The sequence below is a fragment of the Lolium rigidum genome, chromosome 6 (genome assembly GCF_022539505.1).
Source record: "Lolium rigidum isolate FL_2022 chromosome 6, APGP_CSIRO_Lrig_0.1, whole genome shotgun sequence".
Classification (NCBI taxonomy): domain Eukaryota; kingdom Viridiplantae; phylum Streptophyta; class Magnoliopsida; order Poales; family Poaceae; genus Lolium; species Lolium rigidum.
Genome location: NC_061513.1, coordinates 237,316,695 through 237,339,217, shown reverse-complemented (window position 1 = coordinate 237,339,217; position 22,523 = coordinate 237,316,695). Strand labels below are relative to the sequence as shown.

General features: G+C 40.6%; 1 protein-coding gene across 1 annotated transcript; it reads right to left on the bottom strand.

The window, feature by feature from the left end:
* Nucleotides 1-4,256: 4,256 nt before the first annotated feature.
* Nucleotides 4,257-8,309, bottom strand: LOC124666960 (DNA-binding protein RHL1). The gene is made up of 11 exons (XM_047204296.1): nt 7,898-8,309; nt 7,690-7,800; nt 7,469-7,555; nt 7,112-7,356; nt 6,897-6,975; nt 6,586-6,729; nt 6,273-6,312; nt 6,125-6,187; nt 5,313-5,344; nt 5,114-5,152; nt 4,257-4,921 (listed from the first exon to the last, which is right to left on the bottom strand). The coding sequence occupies exons 1-11, from the start codon at nt 8,210-8,212 to the stop codon at nt 4,847-4,849; spliced, it is 1,230 nt and encodes a 409-aa protein (XP_047060252.1). The 5' UTR covers nt 8,213-8,309; the 3' UTR covers nt 4,257-4,846.
* Between the last annotated feature and the right edge of the window lie 14,214 nt (nt 8,310-22,523).

The following is a 22,523-nucleotide window of genomic DNA, read 5'->3' as shown; positions in this document are numbered from 1 at the left end:
TCCCCAAAGTAACTAGTTACAAAAGAGATCATGTCGAAATTTCCCTAACTCACATTGCCTAACCCTAGATGCAAAATGAGAGAGAACCTCGATCCCTCTTAGGTTTAGTTGCAATAAGGCGCGAAAATTTCCCCCGTTTTGCGATGAAATGCACATCCCATTTCTAAATCTACCCTTCGTTGTTCCTATGTTCTGGGTTATTACATTATCTTGTCATGTATGGTCGATATTTTGTCAATTGCTCAGCTTTAATTTTTTCACCCAACATGCTATTTATCTTTATGGATAGACACCTCTAGTGAACTATGAACCCCAGTCATTTCCTTTACACTGATAAATTCATCTACTGCAATCATGTTCTGTTTACTTTCCGCAAGCTCTATTCTCTTTAATTACTGCAAATATCTCCTTCCACTCGATACATTTAATCCTTTGTGTTCAGAAAAATTGGTGAGAATGACAATCTCACTGTAAGTTGGGGCAAAGTATTTTGGTTATGTTGTGTGCAGGTTCCACATTGTTGCTGACGCCGGTAGTGCGCCTGCCACTAGTCAGCTAGCAACACCTTCAGAAGCCACATCTTTCTCCTATTGGTCGATTAAACCTTGGTTTCTTACTGAGAGAAAACTTGCTACTGTGCTCATCATACCTTCCTCTTGGGGTTCCCCAACAGTGTGATGTCGGCGTAACGATAAGCACCATCAAGCTATTTTTCTGGCATCGTTGCCGGGAAACTGAAGAGACGTTACACTACAGAGATTGCCAACTCCCACATCAACTGCTAGCTATTTTTGTGGCACCGTTACCGGGGAGAAAGAGGATTTCATCAAGGGGAGTCTCTCATCTCCAATCTCTTTACTTTGTTATTATTTTGCTTAGTTTACTTTATTTTGTTTTGTTTGCTTTATCATATCAAAAACACACAAAAAATAGTTTCCTTTTATAGTCGTCTTTCTATCAAAAACACAAAAAAATAGTTTTTTTTTATAGTTGTTATTTTGTTTCTAGTTTATTATGTTGTTTCGTAAGTACGATATAAAGGACCTATCAGTAGGTAGTGGTTCTATAATCGGAAAAGATAACATTGAAAAATTCTTCAGTCATGTTAGTAAGCATAAAGATATTGAGGATAAATCCCTGGTAGAACTTGCTCCTAATTATGAAACTGTTGTGGCTTGTTTAGTTCAAATGCTGGAGGCTAGATTTATTAGCCTTAATCCTATAATGCAGCAAATGTTTCTTAAACTCCATGAAATTGAGGATGATGAAAAGAAAGACTTTATCCTAGAAAATTTGCTTAGCGAATTTAAAGATGTTGTTATAGAAGTTAGGAAAGTTTTTGAGCGGTTTGAGATGCTAGGCTCATGTGTAGATATCTTTGGTACACTTGGAAAAATAGACAAACCCAAAAAATAGGAGAGAAAGTGAGATACCAATACCCTTTAAACTATTAGCAATGCATGAAGCCTGGGAAAAGAAATTTGATTGGATTGTTCCTGAAAATCCATTTGATGAAAGTAGTGAACCTAAAAGTGCAGAGAAAGGGTCTTCTAAAACTCATATTGATAAAATAAAATCCTTGTTGAAAAGACTTCTCGCATTGATCTTGATGCTTCTTCACTTGATAATACTTGATGCTCGCTCTTTTTCTGCGCCTAGCTGAAAGGCGTTAAAGAAAAAACACACTTGGGAGATAACCCATGTTTATTTTCTGTAATTTTTATTTTTGTTGAGTCTTGGAAGTTACTAAAACTGTAATAACATTTCTGTATTATTTTTATTTCGTTTATGTACCAAGAATAGCCTCTAATAGGAAGAAAGTGAGATTTGGGGAAGTTGTTGTCCTGAAAACATATTTTGTGTTGTCACCATAAAAATTCGTAAAAATAGCCAGATCGGAATTTTGAGCTGCCATTTTTTATGCATATGACCTAGGTTATTATCTAACTTTAGTTAGTTTACCACTTTTCGATTTTACCCCAAGAAATATCCAAGAGGTACAAGCATCAAAGCTTGGTGATGCCCAAGGTATCCCCTCTTCATCAACAAATTAAGCAACAAGTCATCTCTCTATGCGCTATATTTTTATTGCTTCATACACTATGTGTTGTTCTTGGAGCTTTTTTTTTGTTTTTAGTTTAGTTTTCTTTGTTGTAGCATATGTTAGATCCCGGCACATTTGTTTTGGAGAAAGACCCGCTCCTTTTTAATTGCATGGAACGCTCTAGTTTTCGTTGTTATTGTTCTACGAGTGTTCTAGTTTGCTAGTATTGTGTTTAGCTTTTGTTCTTTCACTTGAATTTTGTTCAGAGAGATTGTTAGTATTCTTTCTTTATGTATGATTAGCTCTCTGGTCCATATTGCATTTCATCTCTGCGAGTTATTTCAAATAAGTTGATTGGTGTCTCCTTTGATGCTTTATTGGGTTGACTTGGCGCATGCTTATACCATATTATGACTATAACCAATCAACTAAAGCCTGTATGATCATTTAGTTTTTGACTTGTAATATATCAGTTTATTCTTTGATTGATAATGTTTTGTCGCTATGCATGATTATGGCCATTACTGCTCTCTTAGTTGGTCGCTCACAGTCTTTTGCTAGCCTTCGCATGTGCTGAGTATGAACTCTACTCGTGCATCCAACCACCATAAACCAAAGTTTGCCAATTGTGTCTACCATATCTACCTAGTAGAATTATTGCTATTGCAAGTATATTCATCATGTTTTTATTTGTCTTTCAAATTAAATTTTGGCATGAGAAAATTAATCAGTAAAGCTCTCACAAACTTGATGGCACATTTACTTTCTTGCACTTAATAAACTTGATCATTGTGACTATCTTATGAAGTTTATATGTTTGAAAATTGCAAGTTGAGAGTTAGTATAACCATGCTTTCATGGGGAAGACTTTCGACATTGCACTTATATTTAGTTGATGTCATGTTCTTTTGCTTATGGATGCCTAGCGGTGCGAAATAAAATGGAAATTTGTAAGTCCATGGAGTTTGTATATGAGTTAGGGAAACGCCTGGGCCGCTAATTTAAGCCATGCATCATTCATGGTGGAGATTTACAGCTAAACCATAGTGAGCATTCTATGAAGTATTTTCAATAAAAAGCTATACCCATAGTAAATAAAAAATTGCTGAGATGCTCATTGTCTGTTTGTCTTGTCATTTTGGCATGGGATTGCTCTTACAAGAGTACCTTCATATCATCGGGCAAGAGGTACCCCGTTGGCGGTTCTAAATGATACATGTATACTTACAATAACAAGAACTTATTTCGGACCTAAGTTGAGTAGCATGAGGTTTAGGTACTTGTATTAAAGGGGCACAGGATTTTAAACTTGTGATTAGAAAGCATATAGCTCATATTTGATTCACATTAACTTTAAGTACTTGTATTAAGTTGAGTAGCATGAGGTTTAGGTACTTGTATTGAAGCCGCTAGTGGAGGTTTCTGTATGTTCTCCCTTGGTATGAAAAATAGGGCTATCACATTTGGGTGATTGAGTGTGCCCGAGAGTGTTCTTTCTTGGCAGCGAACATAAGAAACCATACTAGTTAGGTTTCCTCATTTTGCAATGTTTTACCATGTTCCAAACTATGTATTAGTTTGTGTATTGTTTGCATCTATGTTTAAATGAAAAGGAGAAAAAAAAAGTAGAAAAAATAATATGCATCGGGCCGCTAGAAGCACCCAGGAGCAAATGGACGCGCGGACAAAAACGACCATGTTCGCGTCCGTGAAGTGACACAAACGAACGCGTGCGGATAATTTGGGCATCCGTTTTGCGTCGCACCATGGAGATGCCCTTACAATCTTCCAATCTACGGTTGTCATCATTGGTGATGGTTGTTGGGGTGGGGGGAGGGGGCGGGACGGCGAGCCTTCCGGCACGTGCTACTGTCTATAGTCGTTGCTAGGTGGCCGATGTACATATTTATATTTTTTATTACTTTTTGAGATATTTACACTACTATTGATGATTATTAATAGATCTGCGGAATTTTCGTAAAAAAGACCAATGAAGTGGCAAGAAGAGGAAGCATAATCATACCTAATTTAAGCTTATTCATCGGCACATTGGATTAAACGAATAGCATAATAATCTTACTATGTCTATGATTTATGTCCCTTGCATGTTCTAGCTCTACCAAATTCAGAAAGCCGCACATTACTAGGCAGTTTGTGTCTAGACACATCAAGTTTGGCAAGAATCCACACCAGACAAGGCGCCCTAAACCAAGACATATATGATTCATCTCAAATATCAGAATAGAAAGTTATTATGGCTTAGAAACCAACAGGAACATGTTGAGTGCTAAACGCAACTTCGGGTGTCATACAAGCACAAACAAGAAGTGCACATTATCTCATTAAAAAAAATTACTTCTATTACAACAACCCAAATAAAATAATAATCTAATGATAACCGGTTTCTACTAATATGATGTAATACTCCTGTCGTTACAATGAATAAGGCTTTTTTTAAGTCAAGATAAGTAAAGTTTGACCAACCTTTTAGAAAAAACTATCAACAATCATATAATTATATAGATATTACATGAAAATATATTTCATGACGTATCTAACACTATTGATTTTGTATTGCACATGTTAATGATTTTTTTTCTAAAAACTTGGTCAAATTTTACATAGTCTGATTTTTAGCAAAAGAAATATAAGCCTTATTCATTGGAATGTAGGTAGTACAGAACTACATATGGGAGTTATACATGGTCTAAATTTTCTACATCAACAAAGGGCCATTGCTCGGCCAAGGGCGAACACACCATGCATGGCGTACTACGGAGTACGACTGTTCGTCCACGATCCTTACTCAGCCCAGTCCTCGTCACTATCATCACCATCATCATCATCATCATCATCATCATCATCCATATTTTCATCCTGCAACGGCATTGTGATTAGATAGGCCAGGAGGCACAATAAGCTTATCATAACAAAAAAGGGAAACACGTAAAATGGTGCCAGATACCAGAACACTGCAACCATAGTCCATAGGTCTGCAGGTAACATGTAATAGACTCTAGAACAAATATTGAAGGAGTAATTTTAGAGTATCACAGCTTATTAAGTTACCTCAGAGCAATCAGAGATCTCTTGAACTTCATCTTCTACCTGTAACACAACATGGAAAAGACGAAGACCTTCAGTTTTACGGGTATGCATTCAGCAAAGGAAACAATGAACAACATTTGAATAAAAAATCTAGGCTCATTGTCGTTAAATCACTCATCTGCTAAGGTAACATAACCAATTTTAAAGTTCCAAAATGTACCTTTGGTTTTTGCTTTTTGCGAGATGCACTTGCTGCATTCATGTAATACACAGGTCAGTCATATATCATGAATATTAAGACAATTTATCAGGAAAAATGAAAGCAAGTATCATGCTGGCAAAAATATCATCACAAGCGCCACTAAAAGCCGATAAAGTGGTTTCTTCCCCAAGCCCTGGCACCGGTAGTGAAAAATCCTAGACCCGCTTAACACATTAATTCTTTAAAAGAGTACCTGATAACACCAGTCACAACACAGAAGTGCTTTCTTTGCAAGGCCTTGGCACCACTAATAAAATTAAAAGTATCATAAACAAGTCTTTACCCCAAAAGATTTTATCTTCCAAAAGTTCCATCTTAAAGGCCTTCAGAAGCTTAGAACAAACTCTCTCAGTAAAGTTTGTAATACTCCCTCTGTCCCATTAAGGTTGTCCGAGATTTGTCAAAATTTGGATGTATCTATATGCTATTTAGTGTCTAGATACATCCAAATTTTAACAAATTTTAGACAATCTTTGTGGGACGGAAGGAGTATAAGATGTTTCTGACAAGAGAATTGGTTTTGTACTATATTTAGGTGTCTTCTCTCTCCAGCCTTGGGCCCACTGATAAAATGTATCCATCCAAAGGACCCAAAATGCTTCATCAAATAGTTTCATGTTTCAGAACTACTCAATGTAGAGCTTTCGGCTCATCTTAGACCTAATCTTTTCCAGCAAGAATAGCCTTGGAAGTTTAGAGAATTCCTCTCACTGTTTTTTTGTAATATAAGATGCTTCTAGCAGCAGACTTGGTTTAGTTACAGTACTTACCTTCCTTCTGCACTACTGACTGTCTTTCCTTTGGAATTGCCCGCTGCTTCTTAGCCACAGGACCTACAACACGGTAACAAATTGTTAGAGTTTTCATACGAAATACGGTATACATTTCAGGAACCTAGAAACATAGAATATGAAGAACCTTTTGTAGCTGGAGATCCTTTAGGACTACTTGTAGATCTCTGAAATAGAAATATTTATGTCACATGCTGAGTTAAATTTGCTGATATTAAGACAACAAAACAGATAATATTGAACAAAAGAAAACAGTGGACTGTGTGGTTGCTTCAATGCATCAAACACAAGTTTCAGTCAAAACTTAAAAGCTGAATGTCTCCTAGTAATCTGTTCAGAGGGGATACTATAATTACAAGTTTACAACTAGCATGTACACTCGCACATCCGAATAAGCCTTTTTTTGTAACAGAAAACACTATAAGTGTCTGCACTTTCACCTTTTTTTCTTCTGCTTTTTTGAACATGGTAGACAAAGTAGCCTGAACAAGTGGTTCCTTCTTGATAGGAAGAGATTGTGCAGAAGAATCTTCAGGTTTGAAGTCTTCACTTGGGATTTCTTCCTTAATTTCTGGACTCTTTATCTACCTCAGATGTAGAAAGCAAAATAAACACGACAAAATTTGCGATGCACCAAAGAAGAAAAGAGGACAATATAAAAAGAACAAAGGTAGCTTATGAGTTATAGAATGACAAGCCATTTGTATTCATATATCTCAACCTACAACACAAGAAGGATTTCTTTTACTACCTTCTCATCCAAGTCCTCAGTGCCCTCGATCTCATTGTCACTGTCAGTTGAATCTCCTCCATCAAGTAACTCCGAGTATCTGTATAAAGAGCCCAAGCATTTAGTAAGTACTTTGCAGGAAATAATAATGTGGCTCCTAGAAATATAAGACAATGATAGCAAATAAATGCTGCCAGCCAGGAGACTATTTTTGGGATTTGTGGGAAGAGACTTACTTGTAATCTTTCCCAGCAGTTCTAGCGGATTTTCTAACAGGTGTTTCACTTGTAGTCTGTGTACCGTTCTCGTCCATCCGATCTGAATCAAAAGAATCAGCATCGGATTCATCCTCTGGCGTAAGGGGTTCTTTGATCTCCTTTCCATGTTCTCTGGTCTGCTTTCCAGGTTTATTGGCTGTGATTACTTCGCCACTGGCAGCGCCAGCTCCACCTTTAAAATCAAAATCTTCCGCAGCTCCATCCTAGCAAAATGAAGAAACATGTACGATACACAATTCATTGAGAGAGGAGCAGAAACTAAGAAACACACCAATAAATTACATATGCACACACACAACACACACACACACACACCTTCTGGATATCTTCTGGAAAATCAAGTTTCAGTTCTTCAGGATTCTCTTCTTTCGTCCCGATCCACCAGGCTTCAGAAAACACAATCTGCCAACAGATAATTTCAATACAGATTATTTTTTCAGGGAAATACAGATTAGTTCCTTCAACAGTGTAGCTAGGCTACTCCCAGTTAAGCAATTCGGCATGAGCATCCAGTAAGTTCGAGCTGAGAAGCTAACCATGCTCTCGAAGACGTCCTCGCAGGCGACGCCTTTGACGGACTTCGTCATCTGCAGCGTCAGGTACTTGTTCTTAGGGTACACGTGCGTCCCCAGCAGCTTCATCCTCCCCTGCAACCAACCGACAGAAAAAAATCCTAATTTTCATCACAAATTTCGAGAATTGCTCCAAAATCGACTGAATGCATTTCTTCGCAGGGTAGTGTACATGTGGAAACTCGAGGTAGAGGATGGGGTTCTTGGTCCCGAGGTCGGCGAGCTCCCCGATGCGGCCGCCCGAGGCGGCGGGCGCGAGGAGGCCGGGAAATGAGAAGAGGAAGCGACTTTTGCGGTGGCCGCGGCGCACGATGTCGCGCCCCTGCAGCCGCGTCACGGCGCCGGAGGTGGGGAGCGCCGCCCGCGGCGCTGCCGGCTCGCCGCGCTGTAGGAGGCCGTTGGAGACGGCCAGTGAGCGCAAGCGCCGCCGCTCCTCGGCCTCTGGGTCACCGGCGGCCGAGGCCGCGACGGCGGGCTTCTTGGCCATCCCGCTGCGCCTGCTCTAGGGTTCTAGACGGGGTTGTGCTTGGGAAAGAGGATCGCGCGATGGCGAGCGAGAGGAAGGGGACGGCTTGCAGGAAGCTTCTGCCACGAAAACCCGCCTTCTCTAACGCAAAACGGTCTACGTTTCTTTTTTTTTTTTTTTGAGAAACACAGTACAAACACGCTCATATACACGCGCATACACTCATCCCTATGAATGCACACACGCACACCCTACCCCTATGAGCATCTCCAGAAGACTGAGCCGGCGGATTGGATCTTGAAATTGACGAAGTCACCACAGGCGCCTCGCTGTCGCGACGTTCCCACTGAATGAATATTCCGCCTTTATGAGACACACAGATGTCAAACCTGGGGTTTGAACTCTGGTGGGCTGGGGGTACAACCACCCTCCTAACCACCCAACCTCAGGTTGGTTCTCAACGGTCTACGTTTCTAATACGTCTGTTTACACACACATACTATTCCGCCAGCTGGCTTTTCTAAAAAAGGCAAAGTAATGATATGGGAGTGATGTTTTGCCTTTTGGATACATATTTTTCATTTATTTTGTTGGGATGTACATACGGGTTTTTTTTGTTAGAATTGTTTGGCCAATAGAAATATGTTTTTAGGGTGAAGAAAGCATATACACCCGGAATCTGAATTGAATTTCGTGTTGTGCAAACACAAACACAAAGTCTGGTGATTCTACAAACCACACCCTGGTACAAAACTGATCTGAAATAGAATTTTTAGCTATCCAAGGAGCATCAATATTTGAATTCCTACTCTCATGTTGAAACCTGACCTCTGGAAATCGATGGAGCGGCTTCTGTGTCTCCACCTAAATCGAATTATACCCGCAGCAATTTTGTGATGCTATCATTTTAATCACTGATGATACCAACAAACGATCAACTTCTAGGTCTTTAACAAGTACCGGCGCCTCTGCACATGCCATTGCCTTAAAGTTTGCTGGATCATAAACTCCATTAATAGTTCTTGTCGATGCCCCCATAAACCTGCCATTCACATCCCTACACACCGCACCAACTGCACCATGATCTTCATCTCGGGGTACAACTGCACCATATTGCATTGAATCAACCCCGGTGGAGGCGGACTCCATCTCGTCATTTGATCCCAAAAGGATGTCATTGACCACTTCTTCCTAGGTATAGTCACTTGATACGTCTCCGACGTATCGATAATTTCTTATGTTCTATGTCATATTATTGATGATACCTACATGTTTTATGCACACTTTATGTCATATTCGTGCATTTTCTGGAACTAACCTATTAACAAGATGCCGAAGTGCCGCTTCTCGTTTTCTGCTGTTTTTGGTTTCATAAATCCTAGTAACGAAATATTCTCGGAATCGGACGAAATCAAGACCCGGGTTCCTATTTTCACAGGAAGCATCCGAACACCCGAGAGCCGCGCAGAGGGGCCCTGTGGGCCCCGGATGATAGGGTGGCGCGGCCCGGGCCCCGGCCGCGCCAGCCTATGGTGTGGCCACCCCTTCGACCCTCCTGCGCCGCCTCTTCGCCTATATAAAGCCTCCGTCGCGAAAACCCTGATGCGAAAAACCACGATACGGAAAACCTTCCGGAGCCGCCGCCATCGCGAAGCCAAGATCTGGGGGACAGGAGTCTCTGTTCCGGCACCCTGCCGGAGCGGGGAAGTGCCCCCGGAAGGCTTCTCCATCGACACCGCTGCCATCTCCACCGCCATCTTCATCACCGCTGCTGCTCCCATGAGGAGGGAGTAGTTCTCCATCGAGGCTCGGGGCTGTACCGGTAGCTATGTGGTTCATCTCTCTCCTATGTGCTTCAATACAATAATCTCATGAGCTGCCTTACATGATTGAGATTCATATGATGATGCTTGTAATCTAGATGTCATTATGCTAGTCAAGTGAGTTTTACTTATGTGATCTCCGGAGACTCCTTGTCCCACGAGTGTAAAGGTGACAGTGTGTGCACCGTGTGGGTCTCTTAGGCTATATTTCACAGAATACTTATTCACTGTTGAATGGCATAGTGAAGTGCTTATTTATATCTCTTCATGATTGCAATGTGTTTTGTATCACAATTTATCTATGTGCTACTCTAGTGATGTGTTATTAAAGTAGTTTTATTCCTCCTGCACGTGTGCAAAGGTGACAGAGGTGTGCACCGTGTTAGTACTTGGTTTATGCTATGATCATGATCTCTTGTAGATTGCGAAGTTAACTATTGCTATGATAATATTGATGTGATCTATTCCTCCTACATATGCATGAAGGTGACAAGTGTGCATGCTATGCTAGTACTTGGTTTAGTCTTTTGATCTATCTTACACTAAAGGTTACTAAAATATGAGCATTATTGTGGAGCTTGTTAACTCCGGCATTGAGGGTTCGTGTAATCCTACGCAATGTGTTCATCATCCAACAAAAGTGTAGAGTATGCATTTATCTATTCTGTTATGTGATCAAAGTTGAGAGTGTCCACTAGTGAAAGTCTATTCCCTAGGCCTTGTTCCTAAATATCGCTATCGCTGCTTGTTTACTCGTTTTATCGCGTTACTACTCGCTGCGTTACTACTCGTTTGTTTATCGTCTCGGGCAAAGCACTTTTCTCGGTGCCGTTGCTACTACTTATTCATACCACTCGTATTTCACTATCTCTTCGCCGAACTAGTGCACCGATTAGGTGTGTTGGGGACACAAGAGACTTCTTGCTTTGTGGTTGCAGGGTTGCATGAGAGGGATATCTTTGACCTCTTCCTCTCTGAGTTCGATAAACCTTAGGTGATCCACTTAAGGGAAACTTGCTGCTGTTCTACAAACCTCTGCTCTTGGAGGCCCAACACTGTCTACAAGAATAGAAGCTCCCGTAGACATCATCACTTCCCAAAGATCATGGAAACGTCTCACAAAGTCATATGCATTGATCGGTGTTTGGAACACATCTTCCTGAATTGCCTTCCTCTGTGATGTCTACGTTCCCCCTCCTTTCCTGTAGACAGTGTTGGGCCTCCAAGAGCAGAGGTTTGTAGAACAGCAGCAAGTTTCCCTTAAGTGGATACCCAAGGTTTATCGAACTCAGGGAGGAAGAGGTCAAAGATATCCCTCTCATGCAACCCCGCAACCACAAAGCAAGAAGTCTCTTGTGTCCCCAACACACCAAATAGGTGCACTAGTTCGGCGAAGAGATAGTGAAATACAGGTGGTATAAATAAGTATGAGCAAGTAGCAACGGTGCCGTAAAAGTGCTTGGCGTGTAGTTGATGGTGGTGGTATTGCAGCAGTAGTAACGCAAGAAAACAAGAAACAAGCAGTAGTAACTCAGCAGTATTTAGGAACAAGGCCTAGGGATTACACTTTCACTAGTGGACACTCTCAACATTGATCACATAACAGAATAGATAAATGCATACTCTACACTTTTGTTGGATGATGAACACATTGCGTAGGATTACACGAACCCTCAATGCCGGAGTTAACAAGCTCCACAATAATGCTCATGTTTAAGTAACCTTATAGTGTAAGATAGATCAATAGACTAAACCAAGTACTAGCATAGCATGCACACCGTCACCTTCATGCATATGTAGGAGGAATAGATCACATCAATATTATCATAGCAATAGTTAACTCCATAATCTACAAGAGATCATGATCATAGCATAAACCAAGTACTAACACGGTGCACGCACCGTCACCTTTGCACACATGCAGGAGGAATAAACTACTTTAATAACAAATCACTAGAGTAGCACATGGATAAATTGTGATACAACATGCTGCAATCTTAAAGAGATATAAATAAGCACCTCACTATGCCATTCAACAGATGAATAAGTATTCTGTGAAATCTAGCCTAAGAGACCCACACGGTGCACACACTGTCACCTTTACACACGTGGGACGAGGAGTCTCCGGAGATCACATAAGTAAAACTCACTTGACTAGCATAATGACATCTAGATTACAAGCATCATCATATGAATCTCAATCATGTAAGGCAGCTCATGAGATTATTGTATTGAAACACATAGGAGAGAGATGAACCACATAGCTACCGGTACATGCCCCGAGCCTTGATGGAGAACTACTCCCTCCTCATGGGAGCAAGCAGCGGTGATGGAGATGGCGGTGGAGATGGCAGCGGTGTCGATGGAGAAGCCTTCCGGGGCACTTCCCCGCTCCGGCAGGTGCCGGAACGGAGATCCTGTCCCCCGCATCTTGGCTTCGCGATGGCGGCGGCTCCGGAAGGTTTCGTGGGTTTCGTCAATTGGTATCGGGTTTTCTGATCCAGGGGCTCTTTATAGGCGGAGAGGCGGCGCAGAAGGTCGAAGGGGGTCCACACCCTAGGGGCGCGCCCCCCTTGGCCGCGCCGGGCTAGGGTTTGGTGGCCCCGTGCCTCTTCTCTCGGCGGTTCTCGTGTGTTCCGGATGCTTCCGGGTAAAATAGGAACCCGGGCGTTGATTTCGTCCGATTCCGAGAATATTTCGTTACTAGGATTTCTGAAACCAAAAACAGCAGTAAAACAGAACCGGCACTTCGGCATCTTGTTAATAGGTTAGTTCCAGAAAATGCACGAATATGACATAAAGTGTGCATAAAACATGTAGATAACATCAATAATGTGGCATGGAACACAAGAAATTATCGATACGTTGGAGACGTATCAGCATCCCCAAGCTTAGTTCTCGCTCGTCCCGAGCAGGTAAAACGATAACAAAGATAATTTCTGGAGTGACATGCCATCATAAACTTGATCATACTATTTGTAAAGCATATGTAGTGAATGCAGCGATCAAAACAATGGTAATGACATGAGTAAACAACTGAATCATAAAGCAAAGACTTTTCATGAATAGTACTTCAAGACAAGCATCAATAAGTCTTGCATAAGAGTTAACTCATAAAGCAATAATTCAAAGTAGAGGCATTGAAGCAACACAAAAGAAGATGAAGTTTCAGCGGTTGCTTTCAACTTATAACATGTATATCTCATGGACAATTGTCAATGCAAAGCAATATAACAAATGCAATATGCAAATATGTAAGAATCAATGCAAAGTTCACACAAGTGTTTGCTTCTTGAGGTGGAGAGAAATAGGTGAACTGACTCAACAATAAAAATAAAAGAATGGTCCTTCAAAGAGGAAAGCATCGATTGCTATATTTGTGCTAGAGCTTTGATTTTGAAAACATGAAACAATTTTGTCAACGGTAGTAATAAAGCATATGCATCATGTAAATTATATCTTATAAGTTGCAAGCCTCATGCATAGTGTACTAATAGTGCTCGCACCTTGTCCTAATTAGCTTGGACTACCTGGATTATCACCGCAATACATATGCTTTAACCAAGTATCACAAAGGGGTACCTCTATGCCGCCCGTACAAAGGTCTAAGGAGAAAGCTCGCATTTGGATTTCTCGCTTTTGATTATTCTCAACTTAGACATCCATACCGGGACAACATAGACAACGAGATAATGGACTCCTCTTTTAATGCTTTAAGCATTCAACAACAATTAATTCTTTTCTCATTAGAGATTTGAGGATGTTTGTCCAAAACTGAAACTTCCACCATGGAACATGGCTTTAGTTAGCGGCCCAATGTTCTTCTCTCACAATATGCATGCTCAAACCATTCAACTCAGTGTAGATCGCCCTTACTTCGGACAAGACGAACATGCATAGCAACTCACATGAAATTCAACAATGAGTTGATGGCGTTCCCCAGTAAACATGGTTATCGCACAACAAGCAACTTAATAAGAGATAAAGTGCATAATTACATATTCAATACCACAATAGTTTTTAAGCTATTTGTCCCATGAGCTATATATTGCAAAGGTGAATGATGGAATTTTAAAGGTAGCACTCAAGCAATTTACTTTGGAATGGCTGGAAAATACCATGTAGTAGGTAGGTATGGTGGACACAAATGGCATAGTGGTTGGCTCAAGTATTTTGGATGCATGAGAAGTATTCCCTCTCGATACAAGGTTTAGGCTAGCAAGGTTATTTGAAACAAACACAAGGATGAACCGGTGCAGCAAAACTCACATAAAAGACATATTGTAAACATTATAAGACTCTACACCATCTTCCTTGTTGTTCAAAACTCAATACTAGAAATTATCTAGACTTTAGAGAGACCAATTATGCAAACCAAATTTTAGCATGCTCTATGTATTCTTCACTAATAGGTGCAAAGTATATGATGCAAGAGCTTAAACATGAGCACAACAATTGCCAAGTATCACATTACCCAAGACATTATAGCAATTACTACATGTATCATTTTCCAATTCCAACCATATAACAATTTAACGAAGAGGAAACTTCGCCATGAATATTATGAGCTAAGAACACATGTGTTCATATGAACCAGCGGAGCGTGTCTCTCTCCCACACAAGCATGATGTAATCCAATTTATTCAAACAAAAACAAAAACAAAAGCAAACAAACAGACGCTCCAAGAAAAAGCACATAAGATGTGATGGAATAAAAATATAGTTTCAGGGGAGGAACCTCGATAATGTTGTCGATGAAGAAGGGGATGCCTTGGGCATCCCCAAGCTTAGACGCTTGAGTCTTCTTGATATATGCAGGGGTGAACCACCGGGTGCATCCCCAAGCTTAGAGCTTTCACTCTCCTTGATCATAGTATATCATCCTCCTCTCTTGATCCTTGAAAACTTCCTCCACACCAAACTCGAAACAACTCATTAGAGGGTTAGTGCATAATAAAAATTCACATGTTCAGAGGTGACACAATCATTCTTAACACTTCTGGACATTGCATAAAGCTACTGGACATCAATGGATCAAAGAAATTCATCCAACATAGCAAAAGAGGCAATGCGAAATAAAAGGCAGAATCTGTCAAAACAGAACAGTCCGTAAAGATGGATTTTATTAGGCCACCAGACTTGCTCAAATGAAAATGCTCAAATTGAATGAAAGTTGCGTACATATCTGAGGATCATGCACGTAAATTGGCATAATTTTCTGAGCTTCCTGCAGGGCAGTGGGCTCAGATTCGTGACAGCAAAGAAATCTGGAACTGCGCAGTAATCCAAATCTAGTACTTACTTTTCTATCAACGGCTTAACTTGGCACAACAAAACTCAAAACTAAGATAAGGAGAGGTTGCTACAGTAGTAAACAACTTCCAAGACACAAATATAAAACAAAGTACTGTAGCAAAATAACACATGGGTTATCTCCCAAGAAGTTCTTTCTTTTTAGCCGTTAAGATGGGCTCAGCAGTTTTAATGATGCACTCGCAAGAAATAGTATGTGAAGCAAAAGAGAGCATCAAGAGGCAAATTCAAAACACATTTAAGTCTAACATGCTTCCTATGCATAGGAATCTTGTAAATAAACAAGTTCATGAGGAGCAAAGTAACAAGCATAGGAAGATAAAACAAGTATAGCTTCAAAAATTTCAGCACATAGAGAGGCATTTTAGTAACATGAAAATTTCTACAACCATATTTTCCTCTCTCATAATAACTTTCAGTAGCATCATGAGCAAACTCAACAAAGTAGCTATCATTATTATTCTCATCAAGTGTAGGAGGCATAGTATAATCACAACAAAATTTACTCTCAGCAGTAAGTGGCATCAAAAGACCACTATCATTATAATCATCAGAAATAGGAGGCAAAGTATCATCAAAGAAAATTTTCTCCTCAATGCTTGGGGGACTACAAAGATCATGAAAACCAGCTTCCCCAAGCTTAGAACTTTCTATATCATTAGCAACAATGGTGTTCGAAGCGTTCATACTAATATTACTACCAAGCATGCAAATAAGGTTCCATAGGTTTTTTAATTTTCGCATCAAACAATCCATGTTTTAAATCAGGAAATAGAATAAGAAGCTCACTCTTGTACATTATGCCAAACTAGTGTAAACAAGAAACAACAAGATGCAATTGCAGGATCTAAAGGAAATAGCTTTGAGCACACACACAACGGCGCCGTGAAAAATACTTTACCCGAGACCGTAGTATGAGAGCCTTTTACCTTTCCTCCCCGGCAACGGCGCCGTAAAAGTGCTTGATGTCTACGTTCCCCCTCCTTTCCTCGTAGACGGTGTTGGGCCTCCAAGAGCAGAGGTTTGTAGAACAGCAGCAAGTTTCCCTTAAGTGGATACCCAAGGTTTATCGAACTCAGGGAGGAAGAGGTCAAAGATATCCCTCTCATGCAACCCCGCAACCACAAAGCAAGAAGTCTCTTGTGTCCCCAACACACCAAATAGGTGCACTAGTTCGGCGAAGAGATAGTGAAATACAGGTGGTATAAATAAGTATGAGCAGTAGCAACGGTGCCGGAAAAGTGCTTGGCGTGTAGTTGATGGTGGTGGTATTGCAGCAGTAGTAACGCAATAGAAACAAGAAACAAGCAGTAGTAACTCAGCAGTATTTAGGAACAAGGCCTAGGGATTACACTTTCACTAGTGGACACTCTCAACATTGATCACATAACAGAATAGATAAATGCATACTCTACACTTTTGTTGGATGATGAACACATTGCGTAGGATTACACGAACCCTCAATGCCGGAGTTAACAAGCTCCACAATAATGCTCATGTTTAAGTAACCTTATAGTGTAAGATAGATCAATAGACTAAACCAAGTACTAGCATAGCATGCACACTCGTCACCTTCATGCATATGTAGGAGGAATAGATCACATCAATATTATCATAGCAATAGTTAACTCCATAATCTACAAGAGATCATGATCATAGCATAAACCAAGTACTAACACGGTGCACGCACTGTCACCTTTGCACACATGCAGGAGGAATAAACTACTTTAATAACAAATCACTAGAGTAGCACATGGATAAATTGTGATACAACATGCTGCAATCTTAAAGAGATATAAATAAGCACCTCACTATGCCATTCAACAGTGAATAAGTATTCTGTGAAATCTAGCCTAAGAGACCCACACGGTGCACACACTCGTCACCTTTACACACGTGGGACGAGGAGTCTCCGGAGATCACATAAGTAAAACTCACTTGACTAGCATAATGACATCTAGATTACAAGCATCATCATATGAATCTCAATCATGTAAGGCAGCTCATGAGATTATTGTATTGAAACACATAGGAGAGAGATGAACCACATAGCTACCGGTACAGCCCCGAGCCTTGATGGAGAACTACTCCTCCTCATGGGAGCAGCAGCGGTGATGGAGATGGCGGTGGAGATGGCAGCGGTGTCGATGGAGAAGCCTTCCGGGGCACTTCCCCGCTCCGGCAGGGTGCCGGAACGGAGATCCTGTCCCCCGGATCTTGGCTTCGCGATGGCGGCGGCTCCGGAAGGTTTCGTGGGTTTCGTCAATTGGTATCGGGTTTTCTGATCCAGGGGCTCTTTATAGGCGGAGAGGCGGCGCGAGAAGGTCGAAGGGGGTCCACACCCTAGGGGCGCGCCCCCCTTGGCCGCGCCGGGCTAGGGTTTGGTGGCCCCGTGCCTCTTCTCCGGCGGTTCTCGTGTGTTCGGATGCTTCCGGGTAAAATAGGAACCCGAGCGTTGATTTCGTCCGATTCCGAGAATATTTCGTTACTAGGATTTCTGAAACCAAAAACAGCAGAAAACGAGAACCGGCACTTCGGCATCTTGTTAATAGGTTAGTTCCAGAAAATGCACGAATATGACATAAAGTGTGCATAAAACATGTAGATAACATCAATAATGTGGCATGGAACACAAGAAATTATCGATACGTTGGAGACGTATCACTCGCGCCGTCCAAATCGTGCAGAGAGTAACAATCACGTTAAGAATTTTCTCTAATCAATCGTGTTCATCATTTCAAAGAACCAGTATCTGTTAGTAACTTGATGACCCGTGCTCTGTTTTATCATCATCTACTAGTGCCCAGATGCATCTGGCCATACTGCAATGTAATAAGGACGCATTGCATATAGAACATCCCGTTTGTTTAGCCATACTCCTATGCAAGCCATCCGCTGATGTAGGCTGTCATGGACCAACATCCAAGCAAACACACACACCTTTGACGGGATTTTTCTTTTCCATAATGAGCACCAATTATTCATCTCATCTGCTGTGTTTGAGGCTACCGATATGTGGTCAAGCCAATCTTCTCTCCTCTTCTTAGTTTCAATGATCATTCGGTAAGCATACCGAACACTAAACAACACATTCTGCTCACAATTCCGTGCCCACTTATCATATTGGTTAACTAGACTCTGAGGACTTTTCATTATTACCATCCATAGGCAAAAACGATGGAGCCAATGCATCTTCTCTCCAACTAGCAATAGTTAGATCGGTTAGTTCTGAAGCCTTACTTAGCTCCGATCGCCCTCCGATGGTGATGTGTATGAGCTAGTGGATGAATGGTATCTAAACTATGATGGTGCTTGTTGTCGCGTCCATTTATTTTAACAATATTTCCTTAGTTTCATTCTCTATGTGAAAGGATTATATCATGAATTGTGCTCCATAGACATGAACACAGTTAATGATTTTAACTACACATTATTTCAATTTTTTACTAAATATTTTGTTTCCACTCTCCTATAGAGACTCTGTGCAATTGGTATGATGTGGATTAACTTGGAAGTAAGTAGCAACGATTGAGACAAAGATGGTTCTTCTATCTTGCAGCATCATCTTAAAATCAGAATACACTAGTATCATGCATATGGTATTAGTCTATGATACCACCCTATAATGCATAATATCATAAGATAATATCATAGTTTCATCATATTTAATATTTTGTAGAATCTCAATGCAAATTTATGTACATGATATATTTGCCATTAATTTTCTAGTTTTACGTGATATGATATCATATCTACTCTCTCGATCCTCAAATAAGTGCATGTTAAGACATGTCTTAAGTCAACTTTATAAAATTTGACCAACTCCCTAGGAAAAAGTAGCAATATTTATGACACTAAATTAGTATTGCTAGATTCATCTTGATATGTAGTTTAATAATACGGTAATTTGATATCACATAAATTTCTATTTTTATGTAAAAGTTTAGTCAAATTTAAATATGTTTGACTTCCAAAAAAGGAAAACATCAACTTATTCACGGACGGAGGGAGTACCTATGATGCCACTCTCACCTCTCTCCTCATTAATTATTATGTCGCATCAAATTTTTACCAATATGACATGCATGGTACTTCCTATGATACCTCTATTCTAGATAGTCTAAGAAAGTGGGTCAAACGACATAGTAGAGCAATTAACACTAGGCATGTCCTTTAAATTATTCAGTTCCGACGGCTTTGTGACAACCCATATTTTAAGTTATTAAATAATTTGAGTTGAAAAATAATTAGCTTCTAATCAATTGATTTGTGCTAATTGATATTATTTAAAGTGGGTGCTGTTATAGAAATTCTGCAAATAATAGAGGAGTTTTTTTTTTTGCCATGACCACTAAGTAGAAAGTAGTACTAGTTCATCTATCAAGTAAGCTAAATAGAAATGCTTAGTAGCTTCCATCGGTTAGTTAATCGGGAGATACATGCATCTAGTCCTAGATATTTAATCATGGAGTGCAACGTGGTTTAATACGAGAGGAAAGCTAGGAGGCCTTAGCAGAATAGAAACATGGTAAATACTACATATCAGAGTCCGATGGGAAACAAATGGCAGGACCTCTCCGACGCCGTCCATCTCCTTTTGATCAAAGGGTTTGGTTTTGCCTCAGTTTTTCCACATTAACTCCATATGTTTCCTAACCTGAGTTCCCGAAATTTCCGCCTCCGCTCCCCAAATCGCTCCCCAGAAACGATCTAGTCGATCTGCGCTGCCCAGCGACCTCCTCATCGTTGCTCTGCTCTCGCCGCCGCTCTCCTCTCGCTGCTGGCCTGCTCTCGTCACCGCCCCCTATTCCTTATTCTCCCCACCCCTCGTCATCACCCTGCCGCTTCTTCCCCACCCAGGCCAACACATCCTCCGGCACTGGGTTCGTCTCGAGTTCCTGCACGCACGCATGAAATCCGCCATGAAGAGACGTTATTGTGGCATCAGTGGCCAGCTGCCAGGCGCGTTAGGCCTCAGTAGTGGCTCAACCAAGCTGGCAAGGCCAATCCAGCCAAAGCTGTGTACGTAGGCTCTGCTTCTACCACTCATAATCACCGTCTGAATCCCCTCAACAACTACAGAATCCAGGGAGAAGGTAATAGTAACTAACATAGGTCACCGTGTGTGCCTATTTCTGTTTTTTCTAAACACTGAATTGCCGAGGTCCTCTATTGTCTCAGTTTGTGAAATCAAATTTACCAGCCGATTCATATCTTTTGGCTAGGTTTTTATATCTACGTATTGTAACATCAGTAAAGAGAATGATGCGGCAATAAATTTACCGCTTCCATATAGTGTTTGTTATGCTGCTTGGGAGTGATTTTCATGATTCGTGTTGACTATGCTTGCAAAAAAAAATACAATGATACAATGATGATGATGATGAAGTTGGGTACATATAAACTTGTGGCAACCCATGTTATATTCTACTTCTCAAATGTGTATGCTCTGAATTGATTTTGTTATGTTGTGTATGAATTTGATGCTTCTCTGTTGATATAGACTAACCTCTTGCTATGTACTGCACATGTTCTATGCTTCTATAAAGATGATTTATGTTTAGCACTAATCGCTTTCGCTTCAAAATATCCATGCTTCATATTACATTATTAATTTTTCTTTGCTCCTGAAATTTTCCTGCATATAACCATGCTTCATTCCTTTTTGACTTTTAGTACTATTATTTTGAGTGCAATTTTTAATTTATATATTTCCCTCGTGCTACTAGTTGGGTTTCAGGCTTCGAAGCTTCTACATGATATTGTTTATGTTGATATAGCATAAAATTGATGCTTCCAAAGTATGTATGTGTTTTCTTCCTGAAAGTTTGCATAAATAGAACCATGCTTTTGTAACTTTTTTCCATTTCTTATTGAAAATTTTAGTAGCATTTAAAAAAACATTATCATATTACAATTTTTTCATATATGTTGCTCATGATTCAAGTCTAACACATTGCATATTATCCTTTTTTTCCCAATGAGTGTAATTGGTCAACTACAACGATGTTGACAATGGGCCCATCGAGGTCAAAATTATGTTGGGTCTCCTATTTGAAGCACCATTGCTGGGAAAAGTGAATTCACGCCATCGGAAGCATGCCTGCACTTCTCCTAGTACCTTGGAGCCATTCACTAGCAGGTGTAGGCACTCCAGGAGGTGGACAGGGTTACCATCGGTGGCATGAGGTCATTGTTGAAGGTCATCTGTAGGACACGGATGTTCCTCGTCAATGGGCATGCGACATTGCCATGAGAGGTGGACCGACGACATTGTGTTAGACATGCAAAAACAATGCGACCGATTCTTATTGTCTATATACAGACACAAGCTATGCTGTTAATATAAGCGAAAGCTATTTTATTTGGAAGCAAATTACATCCCATGTAGGAAGCAAGCATGGTGTCATTCGAAGCAGATATTATTTTCTTCGGAAGCATATTTATATGTTCCGGTGTTGTAGAAATAAATGTTTCATCCATTGGAAGCAAACACTATATAATTTGTAAGGAAATTATATTCTCTATTGGAAGCAATGTTGATACAAACGAATACATGTTGTGTTTTATCTTGAACAATCTAGCTCGCCAATAGAAAGAAAAGATACGAAGCAAAATTAAGCTGCACTAGCAAGGATATTTCCCAGAAGAAACGAGTCTTCCATTACAAGAAAATAATGCTTCCTTGGAACAAGAATATGTTTCCGTGACTAGAAAGAACGAATTAATTAACCTGCAGTATTTTATTGGTTGGAAACAACTCATAATTTTCCCGATTGTTTCCTAAAATAAAGAGAGATATCAGACTTCAATTACTGGAGCAGTTTAAACAGAAGCATGCAAATTTTATTCCTGAAATCACGGAAAGAGATGCGTGGGCTTTGTTATATTTGAGATGCACAATAAACGAAGAACGAAAAGTAAAACACTGCAGGGGACACGAGATTTTAACGTGGAAAACCCTTGCAACACACAAGGGAAAAACCACGGGCGCCAGCCAGCAAAACTTCACTATTTCGGTGGTGTTTACAAACGCCGTGGGTGTACAATGATGCGATGATAACCCTAGCGGCGGCTTACGTGGAATATAAATAGGCGGTGGCAACGATCCGTACCGCGGGGGCTGCCGCCCCCGCACCCCCCGCAGCGTCCCCGTAGGGCACGACATATGGGCTAACTTCGACTACGCTACGCTT